The sequence below is a fragment of the Nymphaea colorata genome, chromosome 13 (assembly GCF_008831285.2).
Source record: "Nymphaea colorata isolate Beijing-Zhang1983 chromosome 13, ASM883128v2, whole genome shotgun sequence".
Taxonomy (NCBI): Eukaryota; Viridiplantae; Streptophyta; class Magnoliopsida; order Nymphaeales; family Nymphaeaceae; genus Nymphaea; species Nymphaea colorata.
The window spans coordinates 11,759,573-11,783,490 of NC_045150.1; the positions used below are offsets into that span (position 1 = coordinate 11,759,573).

General features: G+C 36.5%; 1 protein-coding gene across 1 annotated transcript; it reads left to right on the top strand.

Annotated features, from left to right (window-relative positions):
• Window positions 1-4,994: 4,994 nt before the first annotated feature.
• On the top strand, window positions 4,995-20,116 carry LOC116267228 (protein TIC 40, chloroplastic). Its single transcript, XM_031648843.2, has 14 exons — window positions 4,995-5,352; window positions 6,974-7,085; window positions 7,198-7,255; window positions 7,363-7,380; window positions 11,300-11,579; window positions 13,410-13,504; window positions 13,594-13,654; window positions 13,964-14,042; window positions 15,359-15,399; window positions 15,501-15,546; window positions 17,015-17,112; window positions 18,932-19,035; window positions 19,115-19,162; window positions 19,767-20,116. Exons 1-14 carry the CDS (start codon window positions 5,139-5,141, stop codon window positions 19,824-19,826), a joined length of 1,314 nt encoding a protein of 437 aa, XP_031504703.1. The 5' UTR covers window positions 4,995-5,138; the 3' UTR covers window positions 19,827-20,116.
• The last annotated feature ends 3,802 nt before the right edge of the window (window positions 20,117-23,918 follow it).

Here is a 23,918-nt window from a genome sequence, read left to right on the forward strand (position 1 = left end):
TGGAAGAATTTGGCGCAGACAAGCTCATATAAAATGATTTAGAGCCATTGAATCTTGTGTTGCTTACGTTCTAATAAGGGAAACATCTTCTGTTGCAGAGAAGCCGATGCCCTGCACTTGATCAAGAATCGTGAAGGAGCATAACGAGGCCTTCTCATGACAAAGGGAAGCTGCCCATGAAAACAGTATGGGAGCCCTGATCTTGAAGGCCGAATCACCTTCTTATCAGCTTTCAAACATCTGGTGTAACCTCCTTTCTTTTTTATTATGTATTCTCTGCTACATTTCAAGAGAAATTCCGCCTCTCTTAATAAACACTGCCAGCCTGATGATAGACGTAGACTTGTCTTAAGCTGAATCTCAATAAAGAGAGGGAGAGAGATAGAGAGAGAGTGAAGGTTCGTCCTCTGCATGGTATGCAAAGCTTTCTTGGCATACATCACTGTGAAGATCAACATTTTGTAGTTTCTGTTGATCTTTTCCCATTGTGCTGATCGATTTTGATTAATAAAAGTAAAGGGCCTAACCCCCAACAAACTGTTACTGCAACTCACTCATTTTTTCGTCTATGATGATAAGCACTCCGAATGGAATCTAGAGCATCGCATTCTGCTCATTTTGCGTTCAACAAGCCTTTATTGGATCAAATCATAAGTATGAACCTAATTCTAGGTTTATTTGTGGAAACTACTTGGCAGAGACACTTGGTTGCTTGCCCTAGGCATAAACTTCCCAAGAACATTCCCCTACTGGCTGTATGTGCAGCAAAAGATACACACCTCTTAGATTTGAACCAGCAACTGGCTGCCTAACAGCTGCCCACACAACCAGATGCCTATGACATCTCCGAACAAATTTTTTCATAGGACACTAAATATATATAGCTAACAATAAAGTCTACCTAATTTTATGGGGCAGTGACTGTGGAGTCCGCCCTGGTTTTGTGCATATCAGAATGAATGTGTTCCTTGCAACTTGGAAGTGCTCTACATCTAACGAGGCTCATTACAGTTCACATATGAAATATGCAACTTCAAGTGTCCATCCAGACAGGGGACAAGGTAGGTATGGGCAATTGCCCACACGTGCCCACAAAACAGTGTTTGTTTTTATATTGAAATTTCATTGTAGTTTTTCTCATTTACACATAGGTACCCCGTAAAAGTTTTATAATTGCTTCTCCTTAGACAAAATTTTTTTGCTCTGCCCCTACATCCAAGTCCACTTTGAGAGTCCTGTTGTCACAGAAGTATGAGAAGTACTGCACTAATGTGCTCTGAACTCGAACTTGAGAACCCGTTACATCGAATTTATATGGTGGATTTTTACAGTACGTGTAATTTGTATGCAATAGGATTAGACTAACATGGCTATGTTCCGTGGCAGGAGGGAGTAGTACCTGAGTACTCGACCCGAGTGCTTGATCTCTTTTCAAGAATGGGACATGAATCTGAGATTCATTGGAACAATGATATTAGAAATTTCTTCCTTCTTCGAGATTAATTTGATCTGTTTTTCTTATGGTCGATGCATTCCTTATGGTCGATGCATTCAAGTTTTTCTAAGTACTTCAGGTTCTACAATCTGATTTTATTCACACTTCAGTTGGGCCCATTTTCGTTGCAATCCCTGCATCCATATCAGAGCCAATGATAGGTAGAACCAGGCCACAGTATTGGCCTAAATGAATCAGGCCGAATCAAAACTTACTTCTAGTGAGAAAGTTTGCAAAACCCGCATCAGCATGCCTTATTTCTTTGAGGGGCCAATAAGCCATGTACTGCACTGACAATATTTATTGCAATTATAATTTGTGTTAACTATCTAGGGAAAGACCCCGAGGGGCGTAGCACTCCTGGGCAGGCCAGTGGTTGGCAAGCAACCAGCGGTGGTTTCCAAAAATTAAAGTAGTTTTGAAAAAATGGGTAAGTATCTGGTGCATGGCCGGTTCAAATTATTAGATTCATTGTCAACAACTCGGATATTACCTCAAGGGGTGGTAGCATACTACGCGGCAAAGTAATTCACCTCTTTTAAGGATTCAAGTTTGAGTCTTAGATTGGTCACTATCATGTCCAAGTGTACTCACCTTTAAACCATAAAAGGTTCCGTAGCATGGAGGGACGAAGGGAGGGGGGGCCGCTTAGGTCGTCGCCCACCCTAGCTAACTAAAAAAAAAATACATTAAAAATTTTGGAAATCTTTAGTCGTCTAATGTATTTTTTGTATTATGATTTAGTTTGGCCCTACCTGAATAAATTGGTTGGACCGTTTGACCCAGTCAAACGATCGTTTGGTGCACTCTTGAAAAATATCCTGGCTCTGCTCCTGGTAGCATGTTATGTGAAAACCTGAGGGGTAGTGGAATGAACCACTCCCCATTACAAAAAAAAAAACCGAACATTTTCCAAATGGACTAAGCCCCAAATATATGGGGTATGTTCTGGATATCACTTTGGAGTTTGACTTCTTGTTATTCCCTGATTTAAGTTATTAAAGCAAGATTTTAGTGTGCACCCAAATGATGTTTGGTTCTTTAGTTCATATCCTTATCCATAGTTTAAGTTGACCTGATTTAAATATGAATCAAAATGTAACCCCGAACCCGAATGCAATTTATAGGCAATAAGTACGCTTTAAACTATTTTTGTATTCAATGATTGAATGCTCAAAACATATATTCAAATTTGAATTCAACTCCATTTTAGGAGATCTGGATTTGGATTTAGGTTTGTATGACCATCATAGAGAGAGTTTTGCGTCAGCTACAGATATATGATCAGTTGCATCCCGTAACCGCAGCACAGGGCTGGTCCAACTGAAGCCCGAGGCCCGGCACTAAGAATAAAATGTATTTTTAACATACTTTAACATGCAAATATATTAATTACAACAAAATATATAATTATGTGATATTTAAACATATTAAAAATTGAGTTATTAAATCGACTCAATGTGCAATTTTAGGGCTCGGGCTCGGGCTCAGGCTCAAGTCGGGCTACATACCGAGTACCTGTCAAGAACTTGGCCCCATGCCAACCCTTAATTGAAAAGAGTGGTGAAAACTTTTCACAAGTGCTTCAGGTGTCAAATTGAGGAGTGCAAACATTCAAGTAGAATGTGGAGGCTGGTAATAGAGGATGGGACTGAGGTCGTGCTTGTTCCAGCTAATTTCACATCAAGATTCGCCATTTTCATAGGAAAGTTGTTTTTTCTCCCATCTTAACAAACAGAAAACATGAGATGTTCTACGGGTCCATCCAAATTTGGTGAAACCTCAACAAAAAAAAAAAAAAGTTTCTAAGATTCTTATTAAGTCTTAACCTTTCATCCGCTCTGATTTAAGCAAGTCTAGGTGTTGGGTCGGGTACCTGGTACCCAGCCCGCTCAGGCCTGAGCTCGAACCAGAAAAAAAAAAAAAAAAAAAACTGAGCTGGCCCAATAAGTTATTGGGGCAGTTCGGGTGGACTCGACTAAACCCTATTCGGCCCGATAATTTTTTTTTAATTTATTAATATATATATATATATATATGTATATAATTATAATGATTAATTATGATTAATTATACTTATATATTAATTTATATTAAAAATATGTTTTTAACTTTAATAGGCCGGGCTCGGGTATTAGGTGTTGGACTGGGCCGAGCCTAGGTTTCGGGTATGAGATTTGAGATCCCCTTGTGCACACACATTATGTTTCTAACTCACAAGTTGCTTCTTTTCCTTGCAAATTGAGTAGAAGTTATACAATCAACCATCTTTCTCACTTGAAACAGACGTTCCTTCTAAATTTTGATGGGAAAACTGTTTCTTGGAACTCTAGCTTCCCCTTGGATTATCATTTTCCTACCAAAACTTTCTCCCCTCCCTTAGCTCTAAAAACTCCATTCTTTTCCATCTGGGAAGTTTAGCCGGGACTGAAAGCCATGTGCCATGCATTAACTAATTTTTAGTAGATTTAAACTTTTCGTTTTTGTTTTTTTTTTTTTTATATATGTTTTCATTTTAATAACAGTGGTATAGTCCATGACACTGAGACCATGTAGATAAAAAAATAAAGCGGCAAACTTAGCATAGTTCAAAGCATAATACAATGAAGCGTAAATAACAATGTGAATTTTCTCCTTAATCTGGTTTCAATTAGATTTTGAACATTCAAGTAGTAAGTTGGCAGTTTCTTGTGAACAGGAGAGACCACATAACACCCCCTTCATTAGGTTTGGGCATCGGGCCAGCCCAGTCCGATAAGAGTCTGGCTCGGGCCAGGCTACAACTCATAATTGCAGTCCAAGTTCGGCCCAACACTCTAAACCTCAGCTTGCTTGGTTAAAATGACAAATATATATTTTAAATATAAAATAATACATAAATATAATTAATTATAATAATATATACCATTATACAAATAAAAATAATATAAACAAATATATTCGGGTCCCGTCGGGCCAATTCGGTTCACCTCGATAAGCTATCGAGGCTGGCTCAAGCCCAAACTCGAGTCCTATCGGACAGAACACCAAGTACTTGTCAGGTACTCAACATGATACTCAGTCAAAATATAATTAATTGTAATAATATATATCAATCGGATTCACCTGACCAGCAATGAACTGCCCATTAAAGAAGGCAAGTTGGCACCTCAATGAAAAATAAGTGAAGTTGCACATAATGATGAATATGATAATGGTGGATTGTTCACGGGGAAAGCTTAGCTGTTGTTACAGAAAAAAAAAAATTCAAATCTGAATCGGAGCCCAGTTTACATAGATTCTGAATGAGTTCAATTTGATGAAAGATCAGACCCAAGGAAGAACCTATCATTCGTATCCCTGTAGAAGTTTTCATTGTAGGAGCAAGTATGGATTCTATTCTTAAAACCCATAGATCCAACAAGAATTGGATCTATCCTAGAGACCGTACTGGATCCTATTCATTGAAGTCCCTACATCGCAATATCGTGCCAATATGAAGGGTATATTCAACAAAAGATCCTTCTTCGTCATCTCCTGGACGCTCACTCGCCTTCGTTGCCCTCCTCTTGCTCCTGCGCAAGAACTCAAGCGGAAGAAACACAGACTCTCTCTCTCTCTCTCTCTCTCTCTCTCTGTGTCTGTGCTTCCCTCTTTGGTATAAATGGAAAATTTTGCTCTATCTTCGAGCAGTCTTCCCCTCATCTCCTCCATAAACCCTAAAACAGGGGTTTTTCGATCTCCATACACGCCCTTCCTGCTTCGGCGGCCCTACCTCTTCTCCGCGAACGGGAAGCGAGGGAGGAATCTACCTCGCCGATCGGTTATAGCTGCCGCTGCCGGGAATGGCGGTTCCTCTCGCATTTCCTGCGAAAATGGTGAGTGGTCTAATCTCCTAGTTAGGCTAATGCCTCTTTTTTTGCGTAATTTTAATGAAAATTCGTGGGCGAAATCTAGTAAAGTTGCTTGCTCTGGGCTGTTGACGCTTCGTATAGGTGCTTGCTACTCTATTAGCTCTCTTCTTGTTCTTCCGCACTCTACGTTGTGTTTTTTTTTTTCACGAGGTCCGTTAGCTGCATGCTTCGAAGTAGGCTTGTTAGAGAATTCATATTGCTTAAAAGTTCGACTAATCTTAATTGTTTGTTTTCTGCCGTTGTTCATGCTGCTGCGTCTTCTTCTGCTTCTTTTGTTGTTCCTCTTGCTGCTAGTATTACTATGACTACTAGTCTATTACCTCGTACCACCACCAACAACGTTGTTGCTGCTGTTGCTACGCTACTATTAGTTACTGCTGTAAACCGGCTTCCCTTGACGGAAATTATGTTCTGTGACATTAGAAATTCGATCCTTTGAGAGCCTTTCCCCTTCATGTGAAGTTATTGGAAGCTTCTAAAAACCTTCCCATCTTTCTTCAAGCAAAGACTACAGCTTCTCCCACTTTTTCTGAAACTTTTGAGGTGGTAAACTCCCAAGCAATGGAAATTTGGTCCTTTTCTCGATATGAAATGTAACCTCATGAGTCTTGGAGACATACTTTCTCTCTTTTAAGATTAAATTTTTAGTATAACATTACATTTGGTACTAAAAGTCCTCTGAACACAGGAGCCTAGAAGGTATTGCAGGGTTATCATTTGTCAATCAAGTACATGCTTCTCAAATCACCAAGGATTTCCGGAACTATTTTTTGCTTTCATAACTAAAAATGTCTGTTCTGTTCCTTTAGCGATTCAACGCCATGAAGTTTAAAATTGATTATCTTAAGCAAAAAGAAAAACTTAGACCTGAATTTGCACTAGTGCTAGGATGTCATATTTTTTTTTTTTGGGCGATAAACTCCTCATATATGTGGAAGCAGAACAGAGGTTGGTATTGACTATGGGTGGCAGCAGATTTTGTCTAATATTTCTCTGAGTCTGAATCTGTTAGCAGGTTGCACACGTTATAGGGTTTTAAATTTTGCTGAATCGAACAACATTGCTTTCCAATTTGTATCCAAATTTGATTACATGTGATTTTAGGATTTGTTCTTTGTGCTTTGTACATCTGAATCCCAAACTCAACCCAGAGTTCAATAAGAATATTCAGCCAAAGTCTGGCATCTATTTTATATATAATCTAGTTTTTAGCTTTTGAAATTTGAGCTTAATGGGTTACAGGTAGGGCAATTGGAATCTTCTTTTTTGTTCATCATTCTTTCCCTGTTATTTTTGTTTTCCTGATTTTTGATGTGCTTGTTCCAAAATAAGCTACTCAGAATTATTCATTTAGTTGTACATATGAAAGCAAGAAGATGGAATGAATTTTTTTGTGCTTTTGGAGATTATATGTTGAATGTCTTCGAGGCTTGAGTATTTATGTACCTTTGAATATTGTCAATATGGGGCAATTGGCATCACTTTTCTAAGTACATTTGAACAGTTTGGTTTTACCCTTTGCATTTCCCCTATATTGGCCTATGTATCTCATGTCGTTTTAATTACTGGAAATTTGTAATGCTAGATAGTCACAGGTTGGAGATTTTTGGTAGCATCTCGTCGTCCAGTGGTGGCAGAGAGACAACGTCTGTTGGTGTTAGCCCACAATATCCAAATCCACCACCACCTTCACAGATGTATGTTATTCCCTTTTGGTGGTTATCGTCCACATGCTTTGTCTCAAATTCTAAAATAGTGCTCAATTATGTCAGTTTACATTTTTGTATTTTCATGATATTGTGTTGTCAGAGGATCGCCACTTTTTTGGGTTGGAGTTGGTGTGGCACTCTCGGCATTATTCTCTTGGGTGAGGAAGTAGTAAACAGTTTCTGTTACTTAATCATGGTTATTGTAATTTCTGTTGTGCCCATTTAGAAAAGAAGTTCTAATTTTGAAAAATATTGGGTTTTGCAGGCAGCAACAGGCTTAAAGGTTAGCTCATTTTCTATTTATTTTATTGATTCTATTTGATCAGGTATCCTTTTGTAGCTTTTAGTTATGTCTGATCACTACACAACATTTGATGGCGATTGCCCGCAATTCCCTGGTCATTGTCCTGTTGCTTTGACATTGTATTTTCCTCTAGTGCTTGTATAACTTGTTGTCTGCCCTTTTCTGCTCTTTATGAGTTGTAATTTCTGATATATTTGAAGTCAGTTCCTTTGATTCTTCATATATACTTTTTGATAAGTTTCTCTAAGACAATGACTTATTTGGTTACCTATTTTTGTGAAGTTATGTTGGCCTCTTAGAACATTGTGGTATTGAAAATTCTTAAATGATGCACTATTATTTTCAAGGCTTTTAAGTGTCATTCATATGCTTCAATGGTTCATATAAAAGTTTATTTCTATTTTTCTTGTTTGTTGGATTTCAAGTAAAATTCCTTTGTTGTTTAATTTTCCTTTTAGTCGAAAAGATATTATCAGAAATCAGGTAATGATAATAATCAGTATATGTTTGAAGTGTGTCTCTTGTGTGAATTATTTTTGGAATTAATGCTTTGTTGCTCTTGTTTGCTATTGTTTGGTCAAACATTTTAACCATAATTACTAGAATTTAAGGAAGTAATATTTAAGGAAGTAAAAAATATGTTTTGTGTCTGTATCGAGTTATCGAATTTGATTATCCTCTACCCAGTTCATTTTGTCTTTGTCTTCCGGCTTCTACTCTGTCAGACTATTTACATTTCAAGAAGCCTGGAAATATTTTCTTAATCTATTTTCAGTATTCAGTTTTGTGACTTTTGTCAACTTTAAATGGAGTGCACTCTCTCTCTCTCTCTCTCTCTCTCTCTCTCTCTCTCTCTCTCTCTCTCTCTCTCTTTGTGTGTGTGTGTGTGTGACTATTCAGTACAATCACACACATGCATTAAACTCCATGCTTGTTGATGAGCTTCTCTCTCTAGCTACAACTTCTACCTGCGATATGCCATCAGGCATCAATGCTGGATGTGACTGGGTTTACCTAGTAAATTGTTCAGTTTTGCTCTGATTGGCATAAGGGTGTAGCATCTAACCACTTCAGTTCAAGCCTACTAAACCTTGGTGGAGTGGAGCTAATGCACATGGGCCCTAGGATTCCTTTACTCTCAATCGGCATGATAACAATTGTCCTTTGTTGTAACCATATCCTAAACCAATGTTGTAAAAAGCGTATCGTAAGATGTATCGGTTTGGCTTTAAGATATGTTGTATCGTAAAATATCGTAACGTATCGTAACCGTATCGTTTTTTTTTAATAAATCAGAAAAAATAGTGAAAAAATTGGAAAAATTCATAAAAAATCAGTAAAAATCAAGAATAATATGTTCTTCATAAAAACACATAGATTCATAAGTCATAAGGTTCATAAGTCTATGAGATACCACATCAAAAAACAAGTTTTAAATGTTATGTATTACATCACAAGATGATAATGAAATTATGAAAATGTTCAATGTCAATACATATAAAACGAAAGCACTCTCGACTCTCATTCATAATCTTCATCATATTCATTCTCATCCTCATCTTCATCTTCACGATTTAAAAAAACCCCTTTCCTCCCAACGGGAATCAGCCACGCACAAACAAATTCATGGTTTAATCAATGATTTCACTTTAAAAATCGATGATTTCTCTCCATGGCGTCACCATCTCTAGGTTAAAAATGAAGAATGGCCGGATTTTTATAAGAAAAAATAAAAAAATGAGGATTCCAGCCCCCCTTTTTTGAAATCAGCCCATAGCGTACGATACGAGGCGTATCGCACCGTATCGTACGATACGGGGCCCTGTATTATATGTATTGTACAATAAAAGTATGATACACCCCTATTTACGATATAGGGGGTGTAGCATATTGTATTTTCTAAACGATATGATACGTATCGTACGATACGGCCTCGTATCGTACGATACTTACAACACTGTCCTAAACTGATCAAGTACATGATGCATAATGTGCGGGTTGCCATTGTATACGAGAAGCATATAACTAAATGAAATCATGTTCAGTGTCATCTATAATGAAAACGTAGCATCACTGTCTCAAGTATCAGTTCAAAAATAAGTAAATAGAATCCTGTTCCTGATTCATGTATAATGGCTACATAGTTTCACAGTCTCAAACCTCAGTATCAGTCACGCAAAATATAATTAAATGGAAGTGCAGCTTCAGTGACAGTGTCATATAAAATGACAATATAGCATCATATTTTGAGTATATTACAAAAATATTAAATGAAGTCCAGTTTGAAACATGTATAATGACTATATGGCATCAGAATCTCAACTTAGGTGTTGGACTTGGCTATAAAGGGAATTTGATGAATAAATTATCTTTTTGAGATATGAAAAAAAAAATGATAATAACTCAGAAGATAAAGAATAAATAACCTGAAAAATGCAACACATGATGAAAATATATTACTCGGCATGTTACCCCCATAGATTTTGAAAAAGTTAATATGATAAAAATTTTGAGAAATAAAGTATGGCCAGCTGAATTTTTTAATGGAAGACTTACCCTTATGCATGCATTTTCCAGTTCTGCCTCTGCCTTAAAAAAAGTTTTTGTGCTCATGCAGATGGAGGCTATATTGTGAATGAATCATGAAATATGCATTTCTGAATATTTAGGAAAAAAATCTAAATGAAAAGCAGGCCTGGAAGTTTTTCAAGATTTTCCTGATATTATTGTCATATCCCAATATTTGCAATGTTTGTTCTATTTTCCATGTGAATAACTTTTATGCTTTATAGCTTTAGTAGTGTTGTTTAAAAAGTATCTGCGAGATCTGTGTGTGATTAGCATTAAACATGTAATCAGCATGTGGCGAGAGATGCAGATACAGCTTATCTTTTCAGGATGAGCTAGTAAGCTGGCTGGGAGCCACTTGTCAGTTAATCAACTTTAGGTTGATTTGACTAGTCCAAGAAGACTCACTTGCCCAAGTTTTCTGGAAATCTGTATGGAGTCACTGAAGATGACCTGTAATAGATTTATTCTAGGAATACAAAATTATAGTGTATCTATGTCACATGGGTACTGTTCAAATGGTGTAGTACTTGTGTCGGTACGACACCGGTGCAGTACTGGTACGGCACCTAACATGACCTGAAGACAGGTCAAAGAGTACCAGGTAAATTCAACATGCCTGTGGTTTATCCGACCATTTGCAGACTCAATCAAACTTCACCGAGTTTTTTTTCATTCAAAATTTAGGGTTTTGTTTTTTTTATGTTACATGGTAAAAAGAGGAGCCCTCGATAGTGTAAGGGCTCTGTGCAACTTCTGGGCGGCCTATTTTGCAGCCACCGACTTTTCTAAAATTTTCTGCCGATTTTTCCCAGGAACCAGTGCTGTCTCCGGTGATTTTCATACTTTTTTAGTTTCTTCTTCATAATGTATAAATTTTGAATCATAAATGTGTTGTTTGAATTCTTTTAGTTACACACCCACACACGTAATATGTAGGGTGGTGTCCCTGTACCCAAATTTTTTTTGAAAATGCTTCGTACCAGTACCCATACTAGCACCCATACCCGTGCCGATGTGACATAGTAACGTATGTGACCATTTGTTGTGAGCTAGGTGTTATTATTCTTAAATTACTTTTTTTTGTTACCGGAAATGTTTTTCTTATTATTAGTAGAACTCACTTGTTAAGAGGTGGGAAATCTGATGACCTAGTATAGGTGTATTGTTTTCACGTGAAATGCTGTGTAATATGAGTACTGCTCCCATACCCGTACCTATGTAACATAGGTGAAATGGTTTACTTTTGCTGTATTCTTGAGAAGACTTTTCCATGTACTTTTGTTTCTTTTCTCTTTTCTGGCACCAATATTTGTCTTTATTTCTTCAGAAGTACGCAATGCAGCAAGCTTTCAAGACTATGATGGGTCAGATGGCATCTCAAAACAGCCCATTCAATAATTCTGCTTTCTCTGCTTCACCACCATTTCCTTTCCCGCCAGCAACATCTCCATCTGCTTCTGCCACTCCACCTGCTTCTGCCTTCTCGTCTATGCCTGTTGTCTCTGAGCCTGTGACAACTGTAGATGTGATAGCAAATAATGTGGAATCACCACCTGCTGAAGAGGTTAAACTTGATGCAGAAAAAAAGGAGGAAACCAAGAGATATGGTATGTAAAGCTATTCTTGGAGTCAACTGTAGTTCCTGATTTTGCATGCTAGACATGACACATGTTTCATGATATTCACGTTGTTGCCTTTTAACTAATCATATACTAGTCACAGAGATGCACTCATTATTTAAACTTGGTCTCATTAACTGGGATACTGTTTAGAAATATGCACAATTATGAGAAACATTGCTATTTTGGCACTGTTTGTCTCAGAGCTGGTATTTATTTTTCTGTTGCACTTTGGATACACTTTTAGAAGCTAACATTGAGAATCTGGAGAGTTTGTACTTTGAATTGGAATGTTGTGTATGAAATGTCACACAGTCTGTTTGCTCAAGAACTATTTTCAGCTAGCCTCCTAGATATTCCCAGGTCGTGACAGCACTTGATCCCTCACAAGGTATACTCTTTAAGATATTAAGCTAAAAAACAGTTTGTTTGCTAGTTGAAGTCTATATAAGAGGTATAAATTCAACCGGAAGCGTTTGTTGCTTATTTCGTTTATGATTGGGCATGTATGTGATCTTTGGGAGTATGTCCTGCTGATCTGCTAACCCTTTATGTCAATGTTCATTGGATCGTGTTAAACCTTATGTGTTCTTGTTAAGCATTTCTATGGAAGATATGATATTCTACTTATGGAAGGTTATCAAACTGTCATAGATGGCTTCATTTTCCTAAAATGTCATTTTTAAAAGTTCAATGCATCAATGACTTGGATTTGGGATGTTAAACTCAATGAAAAAGATGAATTGCATTATCAAAATGTTTCACAGAGGTGCTATTCAGAATATTTTGTTGTTCCTGGAGATGATGTCTGGAAATTTGGTTTACAATCGGAAAGCAAAAAATGCCTGTTAAACTGAAATAAAAATGTGTGAACAATTTATACCATATAAATGGTCTTTACATATAGTACATGCTAATTGTGGCATTGTTATTATAAACTGTAACTGTCAACTAGTCTCAATTGCATGTCTTCTTTTTCACTGGTTGATAGCATAATATCATGTCATAATGAATTGGTTGAATATGGAGTATAGATGTAATAGTTTTTATCTGGGATAATAAAAAATTTACTTCAAATTTCTTTATGATAAATCATAAGGTTTACTTTACAAATTACATCTCACTGTGACTAATTTTGTATAAAAAATTTAATGTGGATCCCTTGGTAAGAGTCTGAATGTCAAAGGTCTCTTCAATGGTCCTGCCAGTTTTCAAATGACAATGTTAATGTATTTTGGAAAAATTGGGAAATAATCATGAAAAAATTAACTTCATAGCCTAATTGTTACATTTTGATTCTTTTGTTGATCTCTACACTTATGCTGAGCATTAAAATACTGGCTACAACGTCACAGGATCATTGAATGCTAAAATGATCCCTGTGCAATTTCTGTACTTTGGTAAATGGTTGATTGTTTTGGAATTTTGCTGCATTCAGTTGTTCCAATTTTTATTGCTTTAGCTTGCTTGCAAGCATCGAGCTATTGCACCTGTTATTTTTGTTTCATCTTTTATCTGCTTGCCAATTTGTGCTTTTCAAGTGGTGTTGAAGAATAAGTCAATAAACTGCAAAGCCAGAAGACATTAATGAGTATCTGGTTTTACATTTTCCCTGTGTTTGTGCTGGTGGAATGCTTTCCTGGCATTATGTGCACTAAGGATTCTACGAGTGGTTTTGCATTGTAACTTTCTCAGTTGAACTTAATATTCATGTAATGGGATTGATTATTTTTATGTACAGATTAGGTCTACTTGCTTTATTTGCTGATATTCTTATTCACAATTATAATCAGTAGTTCTTCAATAATTTATGTACAGAATTTGTAGATGTCTCCGCTGAGGAATTGGTGGAAAAACAGTCTGTCCAATCAAGCGATGCTAGTTCAATGAAGGAGGTTCATTTTGCTGAACCAGTTAAGTTTTGGATTTCAGCTGCTTGAGTGGCTTCTGGGGCTTTAATGTGTTATTTGCTTATCAAATGGCTCTCTGATTATCTTTTTAGGTTCTAAATGGATCTGTCCCTAGGCAAGGTGCAACAAAAGAAGATTATACCAGTAACAAACGTAAGGATTTGCAATTTTTTTTCCCTCTATGAATAAGCAATCTTCTCTTCAATGAAAGCAAAAGGTTATCTGTTCTTCATGATTTCATTTACTAAGAAAATAAGTTGGGGTTGAACTTCTTCAAGCATTTTGTGTCCTTATTTTGCAGAATTATCTGTGACATACGAAGACATGGACTTTTGTATGTAAATAGATGTATATTAACCTATGTGCTAATATGTTACCACCATTCTGTTTATTCTAATGTTCCTCTCTTTCTCTAGTGGACATTATTGTTTTGCCAGGTTAATTTTGCATTTTGTACTACAGGAAAACCTGGCTCAGTCTTATCAGTGGAAGCCCTTGAAAAAATGATGGAGGATCCAACTGTACAAAAGATGGTTTATCCGTAAGAGAATTTTCCCTTGCTTTGGTCCCCCTTTTTTTTATCAAGGTGATGTTGGTTATATGATGCTGAATTAAAAAAATACCTAAAACTTTAGTTATTGACAGTTAAAATAAAATGAAACAAACATATGATGTGTGTATGTGTTCCAGATTACTGAAAGCATGCTAAATTTGTTGTGGTTAATTGAAAAGATATGGGCTTCCTTTTATGAAGTATGCAAGATTGCCAGTTGCCACTTACCTAGAAAAGACACGAGTTAATAAGCACATAATTCTTGGATAATTTTAACAATGTACAAGTTTTTAGAAAATTCCCGTAGTAGACTAAGATTTTTGGTGATAAAATAATAACAGTTATTCACATTGTTAGAAGGGCATATGGCATATGCCACATGCCCGTTTGAATATAGCTTGATTTAGAACATTTATCTATTTTGGATGTGCTTAAAATGCACTTTATGTGTTTGTATTAAAGTTAAAGACATTGTTGGAAAATTATAGATATGATAAAAACTTATCCCATAGTCATAGCACAAATACTTTCTCGTTTCTCTGGATTTTGTATCCAAGTCTTTTCTCAAGTATTAATTGCAAAATTTGTTTTTCTTGGTAAATTCTCGTGAAAATCTCTGGAATTCAGAAAATTTAAAAGTATTAAAATGTTAAAGAGACCCAGCACACTTTCAAATATATTAAAAATGACATTTTTGGGAAAGCCTCTTGTGAAAATATTTCAATATTTTCATTTTGATGATATGCTCAAGATATCACAATAATTTCTCTTTCTTCATTTCACTTGTATTGGCTTTTTTATTGTGATATTCTGAAATTATGTCTGATATTTGTGACTGTGCTCAAGGCCTTAAAGGACTCTGAGCATTTTAACTCACTAGCTTACGTCAGTCGTCAATTATTGAAGAAACTTAATTTTATGGGCTGCTTTTTTTGTTGCCACCACAAAAGTTAGTTACAGTTTCAAAAAAGTTAAGATCTTAGCTTTTATTTTCACTCTCATCAAATTTTAGGTGAAAATCTTCCTATAAACACTCCTTCAATAAAAGTTTGTGCACTGGAACACCAAAAATACGAACTCCCTCCCCTCTCTCGGAGACATACACACACATAGGGAGATTCTGCAAGTCTATCATTTATCCTAGAGTTATGGTTAGCACTCTGTTTCGTTTAGCAAAATATGGTCTTTTTTCTAACAATTAACATTTTTGAGATTGCTATTAATATGTTTGTTTATGGCACAGTGATTCATGGTTTCTGACATTTGCTATGTTTCATTCACTGAACAACATAGTATTCTTGCAGTTACTTGCCTGAGGAAATGAGGAATCCTGCAACCTTCAAATGTGAGTGTTTGATTCATTGAATTTTGAATGTAGGATTTCGTTAAATGTTTTACTGAGTGAAGTGTGTTTAGAGTGCATTGGTAAACATGTTACTATTTCAGGGATGCTGCAAAATCCACAGTACCGTCAGCAGCTGGAAGATATGCTGTAAGAGCCACAACACTGAAATATGTTATTGTGATGTTTGTTTTGCTGCCCTGAGGTGTATGTGTCTGTTTCTGCGAACAATAATCTGATAGCATGCCCACTAATCATTGTTGGCCTGTTCATTGTTCATCTTCCCTGCTTCCCCCCACCAACAGAGGAAGAACAAAATCTCATGGTCTGTCATCATGGGATTTTTTTTTTTCTGATCATCAAGGGAATTTCATATGTTGATATTAAATGGTCATGTCAGTTTAAATTGTACTATGTTTTGAGTCTTTTGACCTTCTGTTTAGGTTGGATGATGATAACTAATTAATATATCTGTAATGGGTGCTGCATGATTGGTTTCTGTAGCTAGTTATGATTGCTGATCTATGTGCACTCCTTGTGATGGAATGAACATGAAAGAGGGCCAAAAGTTGAGAAGCCTGGTTGGCATTTGGGGCAAGGCCGAATGATAGAAGGTTAGATAGTGATGAACAAGGGTGAGCAATAATTTCATGGTCTTGAATTTGAAGGAAGATTCTTTAGTAGTTCATAGAGAATAGATGTTATAAATCAATGTCACATTACCGGGATGAATGATGCAGCAGGTATGTGTTTGGAGACTGGTAGATACCGAACAGGATTTTTTTGGTAACTAATAACTTTTCTTGGTAATTATTTAAAATGTGTTCTTAACCTTAAATGAATTTCAAAATTGCCATAATGATTAGGTACTTTGGTAATGTTTCTCAATTTTTTGAAATGTCCATAATTTGGATACAAGCAACGATGTATATATATATATATATATGTGGAGAGAGAGAAAAAATTGAATAATGACTGCTTTTTAGAGTCACCCAGCCATCTAATCTGCATCATATGATCCAACATGATGGACGGTTAAGAGAAAATAAGGAGAAAAAGGTGATGGGCATTTTCATCATCTATTATTTGTTTACACCTTTTTCTCCTTGTTTTTCTTTAAATGGACGGCCTTGGTTAGATGGTTCGGTGACTAGATAACCAGAGTCATCGTTCACTCATTATATATATATATATTTAGCATTTAATGGAGGAGAGTAGTTAAGAAGTGTAATGTTTGTTAATAGTGAGTATCTGGTTAATCTTTTTGAAAAATGTTGCACTTACACCTGCACCTGCATTAGTGCGACATAAGCTGATAATGTGACTTCTCAGTTTTACCAATTTAATGGAATGTTGCAAGTTGAATGCCTGAAGTAGGCAGTCCATTCTGTAAGATCAAAATTTGGGTGTTCTACATCAGATTTGAGAAAAAAGGCATGAATGTGCCATGAAATCTGTGTCAAAAGATTGAAATAGCTTTTTGTGTACAAATGTGACAAAACTCTGTTATTTTTGCCTTTGGTTTTTGTCTTGTTGGTTTGTTTTATTTTCTGGTTGTTTTGTCAGAACAACTTTCTGCATAATGGTTGTTCTCTGACCTTTTCTCCTCTCCTTTCAGGAATAATATGGGAGGAAGCAACAGCGCATGGGATAACCAATTGATGGACTCACTGAAAAACTTCGATCTTAGTAGCCCTGAAGTCAAGCAACAATTCGGTAAGTTAACACTAGATACTGTTTGGCAACCAAGTTACTGACTGGAAAGTGCTAAGCTAGGACTTAAGAGGAGCATCCCTGGTTCTGTTATGCATCCTTGGGCAAAGTAGACTGCTTTCTACTCTTTACAAGAACTGAGGTGTTTGGATCTGGGACAAAGCATTCACAAATGTGTGATATAGACCGTATAGTTTTTATAGGCAGTTAGAATTCAATCTATTTGAAGTCGGTCCTCTTTATGGCATTAAACATAGACTGCTATCGGTAATGCCTGTTTAATTGCTTAAGAAATTATGATTTGTTATTCTGGAAAAGGAAAACAAAGGTGCTAGGATTGGTCTAGTATAATTCTGTATTTTAATAATCAACATATTGGACTTATGATGATGCTTTAGTTTGATCCAGTTTGCTTTCGTAACAACATTATCATAGTGATATGGTTAAGGTGGATTACAGACATGTCTTCAGCTCACATGTGATTCAGATCATTCTTGTGGCCTTTCCTGTTTGTCCTTTGATAACTATTATCTGTAGAACAACAGATTGTGCGCTACATGCTTTCTGTTCTTTCATTGTATGTACCTTTACCTTATCTGTGAACCTTTCTTTAACTACTGCATATGAATGGTGTTCTTGAGCCCGACAGCCTCCTTCATGGCATTTTAAGTTTTGTGTACACCCAAATTTACAGGTCTGGTCACAAAAAGTGACACCATCCTTGCCTGACCATTTTGCGATGGTCAGTGACCAGTGGCAATGTTGGGCTAATCAAGCTTATCTTCGGACCTGCCTATGGAGCACCTATATAATGTGGTATCTAGAAGGGTGCCATACCCATGTCAGCATATGTGCTGGTTATGGTGTGCAGGTCAGACCGTCGGACTGCTTTTCTGGTTTGGCCTAATCCAATCGCGACCTATTATTTATATCAAATCATTTTCTAGAAGTATGTTTCACGGCATTCCTTGTCATAGAACTAGCTTCCCATTATAGAGCATCTGATGGAGGGATTACACAATCATTAGCTTTAAGTTGTGGCCCTGAAATTCAAATGCATTGAGCAGAAACAGAAGTCTATCGCTCACCCTTTTTTTCTCTTCTGAGGGTGGTGAAGAGTTGGTGGCTATAATTATCCGTTTACTTACCTGAGCACTGTATGCACTTACACAATTCTGTTGTGGGCTTGTATGCTATGCTGCATGTGTTTTCTGAACAATGCAAACAGGCACATGTATATAGCTGGTCTCTTCAAAAAATAACAATATCGTGGGAAAAGACAGTAGTATCATAACATAAATATTTTATATATACATCTTGTTTTCATTTGCTATGGAAGGGTTCTTTCGTAGATTTTTTGTGTCCTTGTTCAAAAGTTACTGTTGGATTCTTATGGTTTTTTCCATGTTAAATATTTATTCACAAGATTCTATAGTTATGAAACAAGATAGTAAAAGAAACTACTTTGAAAAGAAGTCCTGGAAAAGTTGAAAACCTTGCCAACGCCAGTATTTATGGCTGTGCTGTGGTATCTATGTTCTGGTACTCATGAAAATTCTTGTGTCATATCCATGCAGTTCGTATTTGTGCCTGCAAATGGTTACAACCTTGCCCCATTGTAAGCTTTTGGTGGAAATTCAGCTGTAATTTGATGGACTGATTTATGAAAAGTGAAATTTATCTAATGCTGAAACATTAAATTGCATGATGATCATCATGTACTGCATGTGAAATTGAACGTCATGAACGGCCGATGAATTTTCCAGGTTGATTCATAGTGATCTTTCTGTTGGATTTTTTTTTTTCTTTTTGTAATGCTCAGATCAAATTGGGCTCACACCAGAAGAGGTGATCTCAAAGATAATGGCAAATCCTGAAGTTGCTATGGCATTTCAAAATCCAAGAGTACAGGCCGCAATAATGGATGTATGTTACAATTCCATCTTTGTCGATAAATTCAATTTCGTGCTCTTTATTTTATCTAAACTTTCCATCTTTCTTACAGTGCTCACAGAATCCCTTGAGTATCACAAAGTACCAAAATGATAAGGAGGTAATTTCTTGCCCATTTCTCTTCCATTCATCTAAAAACTATCGTCTTACAGTACAATATGATGATTTGTTCTTGGCACTGTAAGGAGGAGCAGTTGGAAACTTAGAGTACCTATTCCTATTATATTTATAAAAGGTATTGTAGCACTTCATTTGGGACTCGTATCCTAGAAGAGTGTACAGTTGAAGCCATTTGCGGTTCTCCTCGAGATTCAGTTGTCTTACTGGAAGCTTTTGTGTCGGTGGTTTCTCCTAACTGGTGAAGGAATTTCAACACTCTTTTATGTTCTGTTTACATGAGAGGTTAAGAACCAGCGATCACTTTTGAATTAAGCATGAGAAAGCTCGTTTTTTGCAATCATTAGGAGCTTTACACGCTTCAAAGGAACCCATGGTAGTATAGTTTTTTGCATGGGATGATTTCTTTTGGTTTTTTATATACCCAATGACACCCACCACAGTAAGTTTTTTTAGTTGAGATAAAATGAAAGAATCAGCGTCTGACTGTGCGTGCGTGTGTCTGTGTGCATACGCCCAGTTGCATGCATACCAAGTATAGTTCTTGGCTGTCTTTGACAAGGATTCCTTGTTTTCTATCTCTGCAGGTGATGGATGTATTTAACAAAATATCGGAACTATTTCCAGGGATGGGTGGTCCTTTGTAGTCCTTTTGCAGGATAGAAGATTCTCAACTAATTGTGAATATCCTTTATCCAATTTTTCTTCGCTCAAGCAACTACGAGGATCCATCTGTAGCTATGGTGTGTTTGAGCTGGAGCCCTTGAGCTCGCAGCACCATCAGAGCCTGTTCAGCCGTGGCCCTGTGGCTTTCATCGTTGAGAAGAGTCTTTTCGTATATTATGTGGGTGCAGTTTTGACAAATACTACTTGCTTGTATGAATTTAGCTTCTTGTTTTTCAATAATGAAATCCATCGCGAATAAAAAGTTGGTGCATCGCCTACTCAACAAATCTTTGTGGCACGTCTTCCAGTTTGGTTTAGTGCAGGGCTGGTTAGAGCTGTTTGATGTGGTAACTAGAAAGCTCAAAGGTTAAGCTGCCTTTTCGGTCTCGGCATACCTTTGTTGACCATTTCGTGCGTGTGAAAACTCCACAGCCAGGCATATGCATGCCTTGCTACAAGGAGAACATTAATGATAATATGCATTACATAATATTTGGAGTTCCGATCTTTGTGATATCTGGAATTTTGATCTTGTAACATGTTTTTTCAACAAAATTAACTATATGACTGTTTACTTCTCTAAGTCCAACTTTTGCTTCTATATGATTCTCTGATTTTTATAGATTGGCTTTTGCAAGTAATTTCAATCTTGAGACTGTATATGCTTATAAAAATGCAGCTTAAGAATTGGAAAAGTAGTTTGTGGGGTGTGTAGGATAGCTAGTTGAGCCGGTGAACGTGTAGGAAGCATATCGCCTGCCTGTTTGATTTTCGTGGGTCTTACTTTATTGGATTGGGATTGCAATATTCAAGCTGTGTATTATTTCCACCCAAGTTCCAACACAACTTGGGATGGGGGCACCTTTGGGCCTCACTGTAGGTGGTGGAGTAACTTTCCACTCACTTGGGACCAAAATAGTATATATTATATATTTATTTACAATTTTTGAAGACACACGTCTATCTACATGTCTAGATCTGTGAAGAACACAAAGGTGCCCCCATCTAGATCTGAAGTCGATTTGTCTTAGCTTTATGCTTATTCAAGGTTTAAAATCTCATCCCTTAGGAACACAAAGAACAGCTAGAACCTACTTCAGATGGAGTTTTTAGTAACTTGGCTTTGTTTTTAGTTTGTCGGTGACATGCTTCGCTTCAGGACCTAAAATAGAACTATTGTTTAAAGAATAATTTAAACTGCAAAATGCTTCTAACCAGGCATCAGTTACCTTTTGCTTTATAGTTATGACTTCTTGATAGAGCCGTATTATTTAGTGACCAAGATTTCGTAGAGTTAGTGTGATTTTATAATTGGAACCCTGTTAAGGCTGAGTCCGCTTCATGGGTTTGCTTATTGAGAGGAAATCTTCGGACCACCATGGTCACCATGAAATTCCAAAACACATTTTCTTTACATTTTATCAAATTGCTGTATTTGAAAATATTTGTTTTTCAACAATTTTTACGTGTCATTTGAATGCCAATGAATGCATGTGTCCAACAATTGGTCAATGAATGCCATTTTTTACGTGTCATTCATTATTTCTGCTCCGTCGCATATTTTTCTTGTATGCACACCACAATTTATTCGCTTTTCACACGAGGGAACTATTTCAATAAAGTAGTTAATGCGTTTGGTCCAATAGAGAAGGCAACTCAAAAAAGTTCATGTATTAATGTACAAGATAATTCATTGATTTCTACGCTTTGCTAGTTCGTCAATCAACATTTCTTTGCCCCAGTGCTCTGGTATGCCTTTATCGACGCCCCAAGCCGTCGTCAGAAAGTAAGAATCTTGTGGTGCCAATTTTCTCGATTCGTCACAAATGCAAAACAAGTACCTGTTCATTTGAGCAATCGCCAACTGAAAATAACCTAAATTTCCTTAGCTAGTTCTTGTTTTAATTGTTTTCAATTAGCCTCTTTTGCTAAACCAGTACTATGAATCCTTAATTTATCATATGCTAACTTAGATGGTGCGTCTATGACCTTATTCAATTTACTTAGGTGCGTATCGTTAGAAAGCTAAGTAAACTGCGCATAAGCTCTTAATTATTGCAACAATATTTGTTGAAATTTCTAAAAAAATTGGAAAGATATTTTAGAAACAGGTCGACTTTTTCAAAATTAGACATTGGAAAGATATTTTAGTAACCGGGTGACTTTTCAAAATTAGACTGTGCAAAAAATGTCCGTCCTTTTGTATTTCTGAAGTCAATTTTTAGTATAACCGCTTTTAAACAGCTAGCCCCAAGGGGATTAAAACAAGAACTGGCCGCACATGTAGATCAAGACGAAGAAAACTGCTCTCTCTCTCTCTTTTGAGGTTTGCTTTTGTAGGTAAGAGACTTATTGTCCCCAAATTTTGTTATATATTTCCATTTTATTGGCTCTCTCTCTTTTGTGTGTATGGACAATTTGAATTTATGCTTGGAGGTGCTATTGATCACATGGTTTTATGCAGCTTAGGCAAGCAAAGATATCTCTCGGACCTAGATTCCAATTTCACATGTAAAGTTGAAAAAGAAACAATATTAGTACATATATCATATCTTGTTGAACAAAAACATGGTGCCCTTGGATCATGTACTTTAGAAATGTGTTTTTGGATCATATATTTTTGTTGCCAAACTCTATGCTTGAATTCGTATTAATAGCACATATGATAAAGTAGTGTGATCGCAAGTACTTGGACTTTGGTATATATGAACCAGTAGGTTGCTGAATGCTGATGCCACAAAAAAAGGTGAATATGTCGCCGTCGTCTTTGCCCCTTTCCGACTGCCTTCAGCCAAGTCTGCCAAAATGGCTCACTTTTACGCGCTTCTGAAACACGCCTTCTGCTTGCAAAACTGGTCTTGGTTGAATACTTTCACGTTTATTTTAAACAAAAATTTAAAAAAAAAAACTCTTAAATAATTATGATTTATATGAATTTTAAAAAGTTAAAATTAAATATCTAAATCATAACGTCTCGGAATTTGTTTTCGGAATAAGGCGAGTTTGAAAAAACAGGAAAAAATACAAAAAAAAGGTAAATTTTAAAAATTTTAAAAAACTAAAAAATAAAAGGAAAATAAAATAAGTGAGAAAGTAATAACACAAACATCAAAAGATACATAGATTTGCAACAAATAAAAAATAGAAAATGAAAAAAAAAAACTGTTTGACATTAAAAAAACTGAAAAAAATGCATTAAAAATACGTTAAAACGCGTTATTTTCATTGTGAACGTTTTTTTTTTTCAAAAAAACACGTTTCTTCTTTTTGGTTTAAACGGCTAGTTAATTTATCATGTTTTTTGAAAAAAAAAAAAGTTTTTTATGTCACTGCTAAATTAGGTTTTGTGCGTGCAGAGAGCTAAAATCTATCAACTTCAAACTCTTATAAAGCCGGAAATAGGTCAGGCTGGGCCCAGCTCAAACTAAAGCATGTTTGTTAATTGTATTAATTATTTTTAATGCTAAAATAAAACTGTCGGGCCTGCCAGGCTGTCGACGGGCTGACTATAGCATCCGGGCCCAGCCCATTACATTGACAAGTCTGGGTCTGTCGTGCTGCTAGAGTACCCTGGCCGGAGTTAGAGTTACCGTGTACCCGTTGGCAGCCCAGAGAGACTTTTGTCGAACAAAAACTTGTTCTTAATTTTATTTATTTATTATAAAAAAAAAACTCTCGGGTCTATCCCGCCACCAATGAGCTGATTATATCACCCAGGCCCAGCCCATTGGATTGGCAGAATAAGGGCGCATCGGGCTGGTTCAAGGGCAGAGGGAAATGTGGTTTCTACCGGCGGTCCGGCCCAGTGTCCAGCCTTAATTCACCATGCAATGGGAAGCCTTTGGAAAGAGACTGCCGGCCCGATGTCCATCATTAATTCACCGTGCAAAGGGAAGCCTTTGGAAAGAAACTGTTCAGAGCAGATAGAACTATTTCTACTTTCTCAAATAATGTCCTTGGCAAATTCTTAAGATGAATTTTTCTGATTCCCCTTCCGAAATTGGTGCATGGACCATCTCAAACAACCAAACTTGAAAGAAATCGGCCATTTTATTTGGTAGTCTCTTAGGCAT